This window comes from Prionailurus bengalensis, chromosome F2, assembly GCF_016509475.1.
Source record: "Prionailurus bengalensis isolate Pbe53 chromosome F2, Fcat_Pben_1.1_paternal_pri, whole genome shotgun sequence".
Lineage (NCBI taxonomy): Eukaryota > Metazoa > Chordata > Mammalia > Carnivora > Felidae > Prionailurus > Prionailurus bengalensis.
In genome coordinates, this window is record NC_057353.1 from 23323708 (window position 1) to 23342224 (window position 18517).

Below are 18517 nucleotides of genomic sequence, written 5' to 3' on the forward strand. Positions count from 1 at the left end.
CTCTCCTGCCTCCTGATCTTGTAGATGTCACTATTTTCCTAGGCCCACAGGCAAGACACCTTTGAGTGGTCTTATTTATCTCCTCCATTTCTCTCATCATTCTTTCCTGCAAACAACTATCAAACTACTGATTCAACTTCAAAAATATTTTTCAGATTTGGCCTCCTCTCTTTATACTCTTTGCCAATGTCTTAGCAAAGAATATCAACCTCTCTCTCCTAAACTACTATGAGACCATCCTAACATCATTCTCTTAACATAAGACTTTCCCATTCACACTATCCTCCTTACCACCATCAACATGAACACTCTATAAAATACAAATGTATCTAAGTCAATCCTCTGCTTTTCAGAAACTTCTCTACAGAATCCCACCAGATTATTATACATCTAAAACTAATACAATGTTATATGTCAACTAATCTCAATAAAACTGGAAAAAATAAAAAGAACCCCAACAATTTCCAGTAGGAATCATGGGACGCACTGTTTATGAGTTTAAGTGGTAGCTTTACCATTTACTATATACAAAGTTAAGAAAATGACTTATTCTTTCTGTTTCCTTACTTCTTTAGTAAAATGGCACTAAAAAGAACACATAGGATTGTTGTGAAAATTAAAAAAAAATGACGTAAATGCCCCCATTAGAAAGGTAGAGACTGTCAAAAGCAAAATCCAACCACATGCTACCTACAAATACTGCATTTCAACTATGAAGACACAGTTTAGTCCTCGCTTCAGCAGCACATATACTAAAATTGGAACAATACAGAGAAGATTAAAGATTAGCATGGCCCCTGCAAGGATGACATAGTTTAAAAGCAATGGGATAGAAAAAAATGTGTCATGCTAACATATCAAAGAAAAGTCAGAATGGCCATATAAATATCAAAGTAGATTTCAGAGTAACGATTAATACCAAAGATAACAAAGTTTATTTCATGATAAATGGGCCAATTAATCAAGAAGACATAACAATTTTAAACATTTAGTCAACTAATAACACAGCTTTAAAATATATGAAGCAAAAACTAATAGAACTGCAAAGAGAAGTTGAAAATACACAATTTACATCAGAAATTCAATGCCTTCTCCTCTTAATAAGTGATATAACAATTAACAAGTACATTTGTCCTCTATTTCTCACAAAACATTCACCAAGAAATAAAATATTCTGGACCATAACACAAGTCTCAATAAATTCAAAGGATTCAAGTGATGCAAAGTATGTTCTCGGACCACAATGGAATTAAGTTATAAACTAATTAACAGAAAAATCTCTGGAAAATTTCCAAACATTTGGAAACTAAATAATACATTTCTAAATAAAGGGTAAAAGATTAAATCAAAAGGGAAATTAAAAGGTATTTTAAACTGAACAAAAATGAAAACACCACATCTTGGAAAGTAACACTAAAACAGTACTAAGAGGAAATTTCTAGCACCAAATATCTATTCTAGAAAAGACATAAGGTCTCAAATAAGTTAGCTTTAGCTTTAATCTTAATAAACTAGAAAAAGAAGAGCAAATCAAATCTGAAGTTAACAGGAAAAAAAAGTAATAAAGATAAAAGCAAACATTAACGAAATATAAAATAAACTCTATAAAACCAAGAGCTGGTTCACTGCAGAGGTCAACAAAATTGGTAAACCTATAAACAGACTAATCTTGAAAAAAAAAAAAAAGACATAAATTATCAGGAAATGAGAGAAGTGATATCACCCCAGATTCTTAAAATAATAAAAAGATAAAAAGGGAGTATTTTTAACAATTTTATGCCAATAAACTTAACAACTTAAATTCTGTGAAAGACACAATTATTAAGCTCATTCAAGAAGAAATAAGTAACCTGAATAGCACTATATATGTTAAAGAAACTAAATCTGCAGTTTAAAATCTTTCCACAAAAAACAACAACAACAAAAACCTCCAGGTCCAGATAGTTTTAATGATAAATTATACTAAGTATTTAAGAAAGAAACAGTAACAATTCCCACAAACTCTTCCCAAAAATTGAAGGAGGAACACTCCTCAATTTATTCTATGAAGCCAAGATTACTTGAATACTAAAGTCAGAGTAAGATACTATTAAGAAAAACAGGGGGCGCCTGGGTGGCTCAGTCGGTTAAGCGTCCGACTTCGGCTCAGGTCATGATCTCACGGTCCGTGAGTTCGAGCCCCGCGTCGGGCTCTGTGCTGAGAGCTCAGAGCCTGGAGCCTGCTTCCTGCTTCCGATTCTGTGTCTCCCTCTCTCTCTGACCCTCCCCCATTCATGCTCTGTCTCTCTCTGTCTCAAAAATAAACATTAAAAAAAAAAAAAAGAAAAACAGTATAAACCAAAACTACAGGCCAATATCTCTCATAAAGATAAATGTAAAAATCCTTCAGAAAATATTAACAAGGAATGCAGACAGGTGCAGCTACTCTGGAAACAGGTTCCTCAAAAGGTTAAAAGTAGAACTACCCTATGATCCAGCAATTGCACTACTAGGTAATAACCCAAAGAATTAAAAAAATACTAATTCAAAGAGATACATGTACCCTAACGTTTACAGCAGCATTATACATACAATAGCTAAATTATGGAAACAACTCAAGTTTCCATCGACTGATGAATGGATAAAGAAGATGTGGCATGAAGGGAAGACCCAAAAGGCGAGCTACAGATCTCTCAACAGAAACTTGGCAAGCCAGAAGGGAGTGGCATGATATATTCAACATGCTGAATGGGAGAAATCTGCAGCCAAGAATACTCTATCCAGCAAGGCTATCATTCAGAATAGGAAAGATGAAGATTTCCCAGACAAACAAAAACTAAAAGAGTTTATGACCACTAAACCAGCCCTGCAAGAAATGTTAAAGGGAATTCTCTAAGTGGAAAGGAAAAACCAAAAGTGATAAAGACAAGAAAGGAACAGAGAAAATCTCTAGAAACAAAGACAAAACAAGTAATAAAATGGTACTAAATACATATCTATCAATAATTCTTCTGAGGTAAATGGACTAAATGTTCCAATCATAAGACACAGGGAGTCAGAATGAATAAGAAAACAAGACCCATTTATATGCTATACACAAGAGACTCATTTTAGACCTAAATACACCTGTGGACTGAAAGTGAGGGGATGGAGAAACATTTATCATGCAAATGGACTTGACTATATCATAATAAAGGGGATTGCCCAACAAGAAGATTTAGTAATTTTAAATATTTATATATCTAACATGGAACCACCTAAATATATAAAACAATAACAAACATGAAGAAACTCATTGATAATAAAACAATAATAGTAGAGGACATTAACACCCAACTTACATCAACAGATAAATCACATAAGCAGAAAATCAACAAAGAAATGTGACATTGAATAATACCCTGGACCAGATAGACTTCACAGATATATTCAGAACATCTCATCCTAAAGCAGTAGGATGCACATTATTTTCTTTTCGTGTTTTTCTTCAAGTAAGCTCCATGCCCATCATGGGGCCAAACAGTGGGCTTCAACTCAAGACCCTGAAATCAAGACCTGAGCTGAGATAAAGAGCAGACACTTAACCAACTGAACCACACAGGAGCCCCCAAATACACATTCTTTTCAAGTGCACATAGGATATTCTCCAGAATAGATCACATCATTGATCACAAATCAGGCCTCAACAAGTACAGAAAGAATGAGATCATACCATGCATATTTTCTGACCAAAATACTATGAGGTCAAACACAAGAAAAACCGGCAAGAGTACAAAGTGATTCTTCTAAATAATGAATGGGTCAACCAGGAAATCAAAAAAGAAATTAAAAATACATGGAAACAAATGAAAATGAAAACACAATGTCCCAAAACCTTTGGGATGGAGCAAAAGTAGTCACAAGAGGGAAGTATATAGCAATACAGTCCTACTTCACGAAGCAAGAAATATCTAACATAAATAACCTAAGCTTACACCTAAAGGAGCTAGAAAAAGAAAAACAAATGTAGCTTAAAGCCAGCAGAAGAAGGGAAATAACAAAGTTTAGAGCAAAAATTAAATGATATAGAAACTAACAGATCAATGAAACCAGGAGCTGTTTCTTTGAAAAATTAATAGAATTGATAAATCTCTGGCCTGACTTATCAAAAAGAAAAGAGAAAGAACACAAATATATAAAATCACAAATGTGAGAAGAAAAAGCACAACCAATGTCACAGAAATATAGTTATAAGAGAATACTATAGAAACTATATGCTAACAAGTTGGACAACCTGGAAAAAAAGGATATATTCCTACAAACATATAAACTACCAAAACAGAAACAGGAAGAAATAGAAAACTTGAACAGACTGATGCCCAGCAAAGAACTGAATCAGTAATCAAAAATCTCCCAACAAACAAAAGTCCAGGGCCAAATGGCTTCACCGGGGAATTCTACCAAACATTTAAAGAACAGTTAATACCTATTCTCAAACTATTCCAAAGAAAAAGAAATGAAAAGAAAACTTCCAAATTCATTCTATGAGGCCAGCATTACCCTGACACCAAAACCAGACAAAGACTCCACGAAAAAAGAACTACAGGCCAATATCCCTGATGAACACTGATGCAAAATTCTCAATAAAATACTAGCAAATTGTGTTTTGTCCAACAGTACCTTAAAAGAATCCTTCACCATGATCAAGTGAGATTTATTCCCATTTGCAAGTGTGGTTCAATATCCATAAACCAAGCAATGTGATACACCATATTAATTAAAGGATAAGAACCGGGGCGCTTGGGTGGCTCAGTCAGTTAAGCGTCAGACTTCAGCTCAGGTCATCATCTCACAGTTTGTGAGTCTGAACCCCTCATTGGGCTCTGTGCTGACCGCTCAGAGTCTGGAGCTTGGTTTGGATTCTGTGCCTCCCTGTCTGCCCCTCCCCCATTCTCACTCTGTCTCTGTCTCTCTCTAAAAATAAACATAATAACAAACAAACAAATAAATAAATGGATAAGAACCATATGATCCTCTCAAGAGATGCAGAAAAAGCATTTTATAAAGTACAATATCCATTCATGATAAAAAAAAAAAAAAAAACCTCAACAAAGTAAGGTTAGAGAGAACATACCGAGAACATACCTCAACATAATAAAGACCACAGTTAATATCATACTTAATGGGGTAAAACTGAGCTTTTCCTCTACTTTCAGGAACAAGTCAGAGATGTCCATTCTCACCATTGTTATTTAACATAGTAGTAGAAGTCCTAGCCTCAGCAATCAGACAACACAAAGAAATAAAATGTATCCAAATCAGCAAAGAAGTCAAACTTTCAGTATTTCCAGATGACATGATACTCTACATAAAAAATCCAAAAGACCCCCCCACCCCAGAAATTGCTAGAACTGATACACAAATTCAGTAAAATTGCAGAATACAAAATCAACATACAGAAATCTGTTGCATTTGGTATACACCAAAATGAAGCAGCAGCAGGAGAAATCAAGGAATCAATCCCATTTACAATTGCACCAAAAAACAAAAACTTAACCAAAGAGGTAAAAGATCTGGACTCTGAAAACTATAAAACAATGATGAAAGAAACTGAAGATTACACAAAGAGATGGAAAAACATTCCATGCTCATGCACTGGAAGAGTAACCCCCCTTGTACTACCCCAAGCAATCTACACATTTAATGTAATCCTTATCAAAATAACCACAGCATTTTTCACAGACTTACAACAAATAATCCTAAAATTTGTATGGAACCACAAAAGACCCCAAATAGCCAAAGCCACCTTGGAAAAAAAAAAAAAAACAAAGCTGGAGGCATCACAATTCCAGACTTAATGCTACATTACAAAGATGCAGTGATCAAGACAGTACAGTACTAGCACAAATATAGACACAAAGATCAATAGAACAGAATAGAAAACCCAGAAATGAACCCACAATGGTATGGCCAATCTTCAACAAAGCAGGAAATAATATCCAATGGAAAAAAGTCTCTTCAACAAACGGTGCTGGTGAAACTGGACAGTAACATGCAAAAGAGTCAAACTGGATCAAGTTCTTACATCATACAAAAAAAAATAAATTCAAAATGGATGAAAGACCTAAATATGAGACAGGAAACCATTAAAATCCGAGAGAAGAATACAGGCAATAACCTCTTTGATATTGGCTGTAGCAAGTTCTCACTAAATAGGTCTCCTGAAGCAAGGGAAACAAGAGCAAAAATCAACTATTGGGACTTCACCAAAATTAAAAGCTTCTGCACAGCAAAGGAAACAAAACAAAACTAAAAGGCAACCTATGGAATGGAAGAAAATATTTGCAAATGACCTGATAAAGAGCTAATATCCAAAATCTATAAATAACTTATAAAACTCAACATCCAAAAACAAATAATCCAGTTTAAAAATGGGCAAAAGATGGGCACCTGGATGGCTCAGTCAGTTTAGCGTCTGACTTTGGCTCAGGTCATGATCTCGCCATTTGTGAGTTCAAGTCCTGTGTCTGGCTCTATGCTGACAGCTCAGAGCCTGGAGCCTGCTTCGGATTCTGTGTCTCCCTCTCTTTCTGTCCTTCCCCTGCTCGTGCTCGCTCTCTCTCTCTCTCTGTCTCTCTCTCTCTCTCAAAAGTAAATAAACATTAAAAAAAATTTTTTTTAATGGGCAAAAGACATAGACATTTTTCCAAAGAAGACATACAGATATGAAGTGAAATATCACTTCACACCAGTTAGAACAGCTAAGATTAGGGGCGCCTGGGTGGCGCAGTCGGTTGAGCGTCCGACTTCAGCCAGGTCACGATCTCGCGGTCCGGGAGTTCGAGCCCCGCGTCGGGCTCTGGGCTGATGGCTCAGAGCCTGGAGCCTGTTTCCGATTCTGTGTCTCCCTCTCTCTCTGCCCCTCGCCCGTTCATGCTCTGTCTCTCTCTGTCCCAAAAATAAATAAACGTTGAAAAAAAAAAAAAAAAGAACAGCTAAGATTAACAACATAGGAAACAACAGGTATTGGATGTGGAGAGGATGTGGAGAAAGGGGAATCCTCTCACACTGTTGGTGGGAATGCAAACTAGTGCAGCCACTCTGGAAAACAGTATGGAGGTCCCTCAATTAAAAAAAGAACTACCCTACAATCTAGCAATTGAACTATTAGGTATTTACCCAAATGACACAAAAATACTGATTCGCAGAGGCATATGCACCCCAATGTTTGCAGCAGCATTATCAACAATAGCCAAATTATCGAAAGAGCCTACGTCCATCAACTGATGAATGGATAAAGATGTGGTGTATACATAATGGAATATCAGTCATCAAACAGAATGAAATCTTGTCATTTGCAACGATGTGGATGGCGCTAGGGTGTATTATGCTAAGTGAAATAAATCACTCAGAAAAAGACAAATACCATATGATTTCACTCATGTGGAATTTAAGAAACAAAACAGAGGAACATAGGGGAGAGAAAAAGCGAGGCAAATCATAAAAGACAGTCTTAACTATAGAGAATAAACTGAGGGTTGCTGGAGGGGAGATGGACAGGAGGATGGGCTAAACGGGTGATAGATATTTAGAAAGACACTTGTTGATGGGACCCCTGGGTGGGTCAGTCGGTTGAGCGTCCAACTTCAGCTCAGGTAATGATCTCGATATTCGTGGGTTCGAGACCCACATCAGGTTCTGTGCTGACAGCTCAGAGCCTGGAGCCTACTTCAGATTCTGTGTCTCCCTCTCTATCTGCCCATCCTCCCCTCCCCGCTCATGCTCTGTCTCCCTCTCTCTCTAAATAAGTATTTTTTTTTAATTTTATAATAAAATAAATAGATAAATAAAGAGAAAGACACTTGTTAAGGTGCCTGGGTGGCTCAGTCATTTGAGTGTCCTACTTTGACTCAGGTCATTATCTCATGGTTCATGAGTTTGAGCCCCACATCGGGCTTGCTGCTGTCTGCGCAGAGTCTGCTTCAGATCCTCTGTCCCCTCTCTCTGCCCCTCCCCCACTCATTCTCTCTTTCCTCTGTCTCTCTCTCTCCCTCTCTCAAAAATAAACATTAAATTTTTTTTAATATTTTAATAAAAAAATCTTTAAAATGTTTTTAATTTTAATTAAAAAAGAAAAAAAAGAAGGGCACTTATGATAAGCACTGGATGTTATATGTAAGTGATGAACCACTAAATTCTACTCCTGAAACTAATATTACACTATATGTTAACTAACTAGAATTTAAATTAAAACTTGAAACAGAAAAAAAAAAAAAAACCAGAACTACCCTACAATATAGCAATTGCACCATTAGGTGCAATCTCTACCCAAAGGATACAAAATACTTATTCAAAAGGATACATGCACCCAATGTTCATAGCAGCATTATCAACAATAGCCAAAGTATGGAAAGAGCTGAAATGTCCACTGACTGGTGAATAAAGAAGATGACAGATAGATATTGATACAGATACAGATATATAGATGTAGATATAGACATAGATTTAGATTTAGATGATATAGATATAGATGTAGATATAGATGTAGATACACACACATATACATACATACATACATACATACATACGATAGAGTATTATTCAGCCATAAAAAGGAATGAAATCTTGCCACTTGCAAAGACCTGGATGGAGCTACAGAGTATTATGCTAAGCAAAATAAGTCAGAGAAAGACAAATATCATATGATTTCACTCATGTGGAATTTAAGAAACAAAACAAATGAATAAGGGGGGAAGAAAAGAAAGAGTGAGGTAAACCAAGAAACAGACTCTTAACTATAGAGAACTGATGGTTACCAAAAGGGAGGTGGGTAGGGGGATGGGTAAAATAGGTGATGGGGAGTAAGTAGTGCACTTGTTGTGATGAGTAGGTGTTGTATGGAACTGTAGAATCACTATAATGTATACCTGAAACTAATATTATACTGTATTTTAACTGGAATTTAAATAAAAACTTAAAAATATACATATATATTAACAAATGGAATCCATCAATATAGAAATGAGATTATAACTAAGTATTTTAATACATTATAACTAGGTGTTTTATCCCAGGAATTCAAGGGTAGATTCTACATCTGAGAATCAATCAATGTAATTCACAACATTGAGATTAAAAACAGAAAAACCATATATTACCATCTCAATCAATGCAGAAGAACCAACATGACAAAAATCAACATCTATTCATGTTAAAAACTCTCAGTAAATATTAAGTAGAAAGGAATTCTTCAATCTGATACAAAGCATCTACAAAAAAAAAAAAAAAAAGGTACACCTAACATCATAATTAATGGGGGGAAACTGAAATATTGCCCATAAGATCAAGAAGTTAGAGATACCTGCTCTAACCACTTCTAGTCAACATTGCACTATAAATTCTAACCAATCCAATCAGGCAAGAGAAATAAATAAAAGACATTAAGATTGGAAAGTAGGATTTAAAGTTGTCTTTATTCAAAATGACATGTGGAACCACCAATAAAATCTTTTAAAAAAAACTTTTTTAAGGCTACTAGAACTGATAAATGAGGTTAGCAAGATTTCAGAGTATAGTACATCAATCATACACAAAAACTGGTGTCTTCTTATATGGTAGCAAAATCAGTAAGAACAATTAGAAATTGAAAGTTTAGGGGCGCCTGGGTGGCGCAGTCGGTTAAGCGTCCGACTTCAGCCAGGTCACGATCTCGCGGTCCGTGAGTTCGAGCCCCGCATCGGGCTCTGGGCTGATGGCTCGGAGCCTGGAGCCTGTTTCCGATGCTGTGTCTCCCTCTCTCTCTGCCCCTCCCCCGTTCATGCTCTGTTTCTCTCTGTCCCCAAAAAAAAAAAAAAAAAAAAAAAAAAGTTGAAAAAAAAAATTTAAAAAAGAAATTGAAAGTTTAAAAGATGTGGTTTATATATACAGTGGAATACTACTTGGCAATGATAAAGAATGAAATCTTGCCATGTGCAACAATGTGGATGGAACTGGAGGGTATCATGCTGAATGAAATAAGTCAGTCAGAGAAGGACAATAAGTTTTCACTCATATGTGGAATTTGAGAAACTTTACAGAAGACCATGGGGGAAGGGAAGGGGAAAAAAACAGTTTCAAACAGACAGGGAGGCAAACCTTAAAAGACTCTTAAATACAGAGAAACAAACTGAGGGTTGGTGGGGGAGGTGGGGGAGGGGGGAAACAGGTGATGAGCATTGAGGGGGGAACTTGTTGGGACGAGCACTGGATGTTGTATGTAAGCGATGAATTATGGGAATCTACTCCTGAAACCAAGAGCACACTATATACACTGTATGTTAGCTAACTTGACAATAAATTATATTTTTAAAAAATCAAATCAAATCAATCAAATGTCAACATCAAAAGAAAAAAAGAAATTGAAATTTTAGGGGCACCTGGGTGGCTCAGTCAGTTAAGCATCTGACTTCGTCTTAGGTCATGATCTCACGGTTCATGAGTTCGAGCCCCGCATTGGGCTCTGTGCTGACAGCTCAGAGCCTGGAGCCTGCTTTGGATTCTGTGTCTCCCTCTCTCTCTCTGCCCCACCCCTGCTTGCACTCTGTCTCTGTCTGTCTCTCAAAAATGAATATTAAAAAAAAAATTTTAAAGAAATTGAAATTTTTAAAATAGCATCAAAAATATGAAATATTTAAGCATAAACCTAAAGACATAAAATACCTGTCTACTGAGAACTACAAATATTGTTGAAAGAAATTAAATAATGTCTAGATAAATGATACTTTGTTCACAGGTTGGAAGACTCAATTTTTCTACCATGTTAATTTGCCCCAAACTGAGCTACAGATTCACAGCAGTGCTATTCACAATCCCAGCAGGGTGTTTCATAGAACAGACAAGCTGACTTTAAATCCATATAAAAATGCAAAGAAACAATTCTGAAAAAGAAGAACCAAATTAGAGGGATAATACTACCAGATTTCAAGAATTAGAAAACCACAGCAAACAAAACACAGCATTTGCATAAAGATGAGAAAACAAATCAACAGAATAGAACAGACTCCAGAAATAAACATATATACGGACAGCTAATTTTTGACAAAAGTGCAAAAGTGATGCAGTGAAGAAAGGGTAATCTCGTCAACAACTGGATGTGCATCTACAAAGAAATAAATAAGCCTTCTTCCATATCTCACATGGCATATAAAAATCAACACAAAACGGCAATTAGATCTAAATGTAAGACCTAAATGTCAAACCTAAAGTGATAAAATATCTAGGAAAAAATGTCGTGAAAATCTTATGATCTTTGATGAGGCAAAGATTTCTTGGACATGAGGCCAAAAGTACAATCTATACAGAGAACAAATGAAGAAATTGGGATTCATCAAAATTAACAACTATTGCTCTTCAAAAAATACTGTTAAAAAAAGAAAAGATAAACCACAGAGTAGGAGGAAATATTTGCCAAACATTATCTAATAAAGGACTTGTATCCACAATATCCAAAAAGAAACATCATCAGAGAAGACACCAGAGTAGGAAGCTCCAATAAAGCCAAAGTGCCTGTCACATAGCAAACACTCAATAGATATTTTACCAATGATTTTTTTAATCATATATACTACTAACAAGCAATGACATAATTATCTGAGTACTCCCATCATCAACATAGTTGCCAAGAATTTATAAATCATCCTTCCATTACACCACACTAGAACAGATATCATAATTTCTAAAATTACAGATAAGACAACTGAAACTCTAAATTACTTTCTCAAGGCTACATTAGCTGGATAATGTAGGGCAAAAATCAAGCCTGACAAATCTAGCTAAGATTAAAAAAAAAAAAAAAAAAAAAAAAAAAAAAAGGACTATCTGGCTTCAAGACCACTGGATGATACGGTCTCCCTCAATAATAAAGCTACTCCAAAGTAAACCTCCTTGAAGTGTCGCTCCTGGAGCTTTCTCAACACTTAACTCATGCATACCAACAACTTCTCAAAATAGGGAAATAAAGGAAAAGAAGAAAATATCATTCTGTGTTCTTTCTGGCTCTTTTCTTTATACTCACATTATAATAGCCTTCTTTAGAGATATGAAAAATCCAAACAACAATCCATAAAAAAAATGAAGAACTGTATTTAGTTACCTAGGATATACAGCAATATCACAGTAACTCGCACTAACATAAGGTATACTAAATTACTTCTGAATTAAACTTGAAAGTGAGCAGAGAAACAAAAGAGGGCAAGGAAAACATTGTAATTTTTTATTTAATAGTCATAGGTTAAAAGTTGCCATAAGCTGCTTAGATTCTATAAGACTCAGTGTGGGAAAGAGGAAAGCATGTAAACATAAGACAGATCACTATTTCCCATCAAGAAGTATGTATGAAAAGATAATTCCACACTACCTTGAAGACATTTATGTTTCTCAACTCTGGATGCACATGTGAGTCATCTTGAGTGCTTAAAAAAAAAAAAAAACTTGATGTCTGGGCCTCATCCAAGACCAATCAAATTAGAATTTCTGAGGTTAAGACTCAGGCGTAAGTATTTTTTAAAGCTTCCTTGTGATTCCAATGAACAACCAAGGTTGAGAACCACTACTGTAGGTGTGTGTGTATATAACATAAAAACATATATGCATGCATACACAAATATGTATATTGTCATATAACTGGTTAATGTCCCAAGAAAACAAATGAGCTAGAGCTATGTTTAAATTTTTGATGCCAGAAATAATCATTTAGTTCATTAAAATATATTACATGTCTCAAAACTACTGGTAGACATACATCAATGAAAGTGACTTTGCTTTCCACAAAAGGGATCCAGACCCAGCAAATTAATTCTAACACTAATAATGAAAATTAGACTCATAAATGTTATATTTCCTTTAGGAATCTGCTAATTATTTTAGTACTTTCTCTTTTAAAAAAAAAAATGAGCTACAGCTAAATAGGGTGGTCTATGACCAAAGCACCCTGAGCAATAACACAGGTTGGCAAAAGAATCCCCAAATCTTCTTAGAACCCAAGAGAGTCCTGGGACTGTCTAGAAACCAGAAGGTAGACCACAACAAACCTGGTCCTTTAGAGAGGGAAATTGATGACACTGAAGAAAGGGAGGGGAGGGAAGGAGAGGGAAAGCTAGAGGAATAGCCTTGAATAGGTGAGAGGAGTTGGGATCTAGCACAGAAATAGAGGGGCTGGCCGCCCTATAGGTAGTCCATCCACAGTGCAGAAGGAAAGGCAGAGTTTGGATTTAGGCCGGGATTTTGCCAAGCAAGTGCTAACCAAGGGGAGCAAAACTGCTGAGGGTCTATACGAGGTATTTGGAATTTAAGCTGGTTAAGAACTAGGTGAGGACTGAGGGAAGTGAGAAAGAGTAAAAGAGTGGTAGAAATCAATGGATTTGTGGTATGGAAGAACTACTGAAGTCAAATAGAGGGAATGAACTAGAAAGTTAGGAGGTGTAAGAGAGAGATGAATGCTTGAGATTAAAATTTTGGAGAGCCTTGCAATTATTGGTAATGATAATGTCAACAATATGATCACAGGGATGAGTGGCTGAAGGAGAATGGAAGCAAGATAATAAGAAAAGCCCAAGAAACTGAAATGTCAGCATGTTGGAACAATAATCTTTGTAGACAGTGAAATCAACAAAAATTAATACATGATGAGTCAGAGTAAAAGTGAGGCATGAGAAACATGATGGAACCACCCAGAGGTGAGCAAAATGACAACCATGTGAGGACGCGGAGGTTAGTCTATTCACATGAAATTCAAAGCTGAAGAGCTATCTCAAGGAAGAATTCCTGGAATTAGAAATGAGGAGCTACAAAGACAGACACCGGAGGAACCATAAAATACAAAAGAATAAAGTATTTATTAACACTAAAGAAGCTCAGTCTAGTACAAGACTAATGATCAACATACATCATTACATACAGCACAACAATGTCTACACCTGCATAAGGCAGGTCCTCCTGAAAGCCCAGGGCAGGGATCAGAGAAGTTTCACAGAAGTTTAGAAGATGTGGTATGTGACCTAAGTGTTCAAAAATGAATAAGAACAAAAGGCCCTCAAGGAAGGGAGGCGCTACAAGATAGGCAAAGGAGAGAGATATGAAAAAAACATGAAACATTCTAAGAAATGCAAACAGTTCAATGTGATTAAGGGCAGAAAGAGTATGAAATGAATATGAATTAATGCGTCTAAAAGAGAGTCAGGATAAATGACTTAACAGGTCTACCAAGGCCACAACTTTTTTCTCTACACAAATGATATGAATCATAAATCATATCATATTCATAAATCATTAATTTATGAATAAATTAAACTGTTGACAAGAAATCTTCATAAAAGCTTCTAATAGGGAACTGAATTAATGGATTTGAGTTTCATCTTCTATTCCTTACTTTGAAGGAGGTGCTAGAAAACAAATAATAAATAGCCAGCTGCTTTATACTGATTAACCAACTTTTAGAGAATCAATTACTTCAACATACAAAAATTTATGAAAATTATCGTAACCTTCAAATCCATGTATCAAAGAAATCTGTGTACAACTGAGATTTTTTAAAACATGTGAATAGAGTTCAAACATAAATGCATTGATTATAAACTTCTTTGTAATATGTATACATATAAACATATATGCATGAAGTTACATATATAAATATAAGCTACTTTTCCACTTAAGAGAACAATATTATACATGAATGTATAAACAATAATAACTGGTATATACAACTTTTATAAATGATATAACTTAGAATTCCATATCACATTGGGAAAGATGTCTCACTAGGTAACTGTTGCTAGATTTCCTCTGTCTCCATTTTTACTTTAGCAGTTATAATTTCATGGAAAGAATACCGCACTTGGGAGCCAAAGAACACATATTCAAGTGCTGGCACTGGCACTTATGAACTACTATTAAGCAAGTCAATTAACTTTTCTCTGCCTAATTTACAAAACAGAAATCAAAAATTCACATTTCATGATTCATTAAGATTTTTGTGAAGTACTGTATCTGAAAGAGCTTTGTAAAACCATAATGAGCTATAAAATTGTTCAGTCACAGACTTCTAAACATTGGTAAAATAGGACTAAGAGCCTTCAGGTAACCTGCTGCCCCTCCCCCGCAAAATGAAGCACAATTAAAACCTGAGATGACAAATCTGATAGACTTTGATAAGCATGTCTCACCACCTCTCTTCATAACCTTACCTTCGAATGAGCAGGCCCTCTTTCTTTCAGAAGTTTATACTGGGGTTGGACTCTATTGAAACGGGCTAACTCATTTACCAGACACATTGGAGTTTTCTCTTTGGGGTTTGCCATTTTATCTTGGAGAGAAGCTGTAAATAAAAAGGCTGTAAAGTTTTTGTGAAGAATGACTTTACAAAATGGATGAAAAGCTAGTTTTGACTTTTTTCGATTGAAGTTAGATTGTAAATTTGGATTAAATTATTTTCATGAATTTTATATAAAAAAAATCAAATCATCTAAAGTCTTCCATTACATGCAACAGAAATATGTATCACATTTTAAACAGTAAATTAAGGTAACTTTCTCCCTAAGTACCTAAGTTGCCCTCTCTATATTTTTTGATAACATGCTTAAAGATTTTTAAATTATATTATAATAATTTTTAATTTATAACTTCCCTTTCCTCTCAAAAAAATTTTATAATAAACACAATTCTCCCAATTCTTATTACCATAAAACTAAATTCTTTCTACCTTCTTAAATCATTTTTTCCAGTTTATTTCTTCGGAAATCTCTACACCCAACATGGGGTTCAAACTCATGACCCCAAGATCAAGAGCTGCATGCTCTATCAACAGCCAGCCAGGTGCCCCAACCTTTTTTATCATTTGGTCTGATTTTTTTTCCTTCTAATTTTGAGGCAGCATATTAACTGTAAGAGCTCTAGACTTGGGAATCAAGTCTAAGTACTAGCTCTTCCAACTATTATTTTTTAGCAACTTCCTTTTCTTTTTATTTTCTAACAAAATTTTAAAAGAAGCAAAAAGGATAATTTAACCAATGTCCGTGTCCCTACCACCTAGAACTGAAATCAGTTTTTCCATGTCTGTTTTAATTTTATTAAAAGAAAAGTATTATATTCCAGTTAAGCTCCCTTTATCCTTTCCAGAAACCACTACTATATGAATTTAGAATATATCCCTCTGGGAGGCGCCTGGGTGTCTCTGTCAGTTAAGCATCCGACTTCGGCTCAGGTCATGATCTCGCAGTTTTTGAGTTCCAGCCGAGCATCGGGCTCTGTGCTGACAGCTCAGAGCCTGGAGCCTGCTTCATATTCTGTCTCCGTCTCTCTCTCAAAATTAAGTAAACATTAAAAAAAAAATTTAGGGGGCGCCTGGGTGGCACAGTCGGTTAAGCGTCCGACTTCAGCCAGGTCACGATCTTGCGGTCCGTGAGTTCGAGCCCCGCGTCAGGCTCTGGGCTGATGGCTCAGAGCCTGGAGCCTGTTTCTGATTCTGTGTCTCCCTCTCTCTCTGCCCCTCCCCCGTTCATGCTCTGTCTCTCTCTGTCCCAAAAATAAATAAACGTTGAAAAAAAAAAATTAAAAAAAAAAAAATTTAGAATATATCCCTCTGGGATATTTTAAAATACGTTTATATATGCATGCATGTATGTCCCCGAAAAAATATATAGTCTTGATATACATGTATACATATACACGTGGTTTTGTAGTCACATTAATAGTAATATTAACATAATTTAACATAATAGTAATAACAATATTAACATAATTTTCATAACTTACTTTCTTCAATCTTCAATGATGTTTTTGATATTATAACTTATATAAATCCATTGCATTACTTTTAACTGCTGTATAATTTCCATCACAGGGAGCCTAGGCGACTCAGTCAATTAAGCCTCCAATTTCGGCTCAGATTATGATCTCCTGATTCGTGGGTTCAAGCCCCACATCAGGCTCTGTGCTGACAGCTCAGAGCCTGGAACCTGCTTCGGATTCTGTGTCTCCCTCTCTCTGCCCCTCCCCACTCACATTCTGTTTCTCAAAAATATATAAATGTTAAAAATAAAAAAATACTTAAAAAATAATAATAATAATTTCTATCACAATATCATATCGGTTTTTTAATCCCTTCCCCTACTAATAGACATTTAGGTTGCTTCAATTCTTTACTCTTACGAGTAAAAACATGTTGCCAAATGGCACGCAGAGTGAGTATACCACGTTACCTTCCCCTAGCAGTATGAGAATTACCACTTCCCCTCAAACTTGAATGGTCAGGCATTTTAATTTTTGATAATCTGATATTTGACATTTTTTGTTATCCCCATTATTATTTTAATTTGCATTCCCATTTTCCTAGTGAAGATAATCATCTTTTCATATTATTGATCATTTGGGCCTCCTTTTTTGGGAACTGCTTCCATCTTTTTTTTTAATTGATTATTTTATATATTATTATTTACCAATCTTTGCTTTCTATGTCTTATTTAAGAAATCCTTCCCTAACCTGTAAGGTCTTAATGATTCTTACTTAATTAAACGAAGCCTTCTACGCTTCACCTGTAAAATAAGGGTAATAAATCTATCCTACTTAACCCCCAGATTATCTTGACGTTAAGATTTTTAAATGTATAGTAATCTAAATACTACAGCTTCAAATTATTTTCCTAATACTATATTAAATTATTTTATCCTATATTATTCCTTCATCTCATTTATAGACACATTAACTGCTTTTTAGTTTTCTTTCATCCCCTACAAATCAGTACTAAGCAACACTTTAAAATCTAAGCATAAAACACGCAAGTGGATTACTTTCTGCCCAATAAAACTGTAGCCACCATGTGTGGAGCATACATTAAATGAAGAGAAATAGCTGGTTTTAGGAACTTTATCTATAAACTTTCTATGGCAAGTTTAATGGACAAAACAGTGTTCTCTTAACTTTTTAATACTCTTTATAGGACCAATAATTTAGTACAATAATTTGATCACAATCATTACAGTTAAGAAATTATTTGATTAAAAAACGACATAAATACCTAATAAGGCACAAGTAAAAAAGAACCTAAGCAACCACCTGTAGGACCAATACAGCTGGCAGCTGATTCTACAATTAAACCACACCCTATGTGGCCTGCAAAACAAAAAAGCAAAAAACAAAAACAAAATAAAAAAACAGTAATTGTTACTTTTTGGAACAGCACAAAAAAGACAAGAGTAAGTCAAGAGAGGTTTGAGGAAATCTGCATCTTACTTATCCCACCGTGAATTTTATAAAGTGTACCAGACAGTCAGTCACTATATAAAATACAAAGTGACCTGGACCACAACTAATTTCAGTCCTTACATACCATGGCATTAAATAACTCAAGTACAATAGATAACACAGATAACTGAATATCAAAAAGCAAAAGAAAAATGACAATTTGTTAAAAATGAGAAATACTAAAGTCTGATAAAAATCAGCCAATTTTCCATAACAGTTTAATACCATTTATACTACTATACAATTTTCATAACTCAACAATGCTACACATTCACCTTCTACAAT

The 18517-nt window shown here is 35.2% G+C and overlaps 1 protein-coding gene and 1 pseudogene across 1 annotated transcript in view; one reads left to right on the top strand and one right to left on the bottom strand.

The window, feature by feature from the left end:
* Positions 1-18517, bottom strand: part of STAU2 (staufen double-stranded RNA binding protein 2) — a 304184-nt gene that overhangs the window by 259561 nt on the left and 26106 nt on the right. The window contains 1 exon segment of the mRNA XM_043601210.1: positions 15177-15307. Coding sequence (XP_043457145.1) covers positions 15177-15307 — 131 coding nt within the window.
* On the top strand, positions 729-841 carry LOC122496181 (annotated as a pseudogene).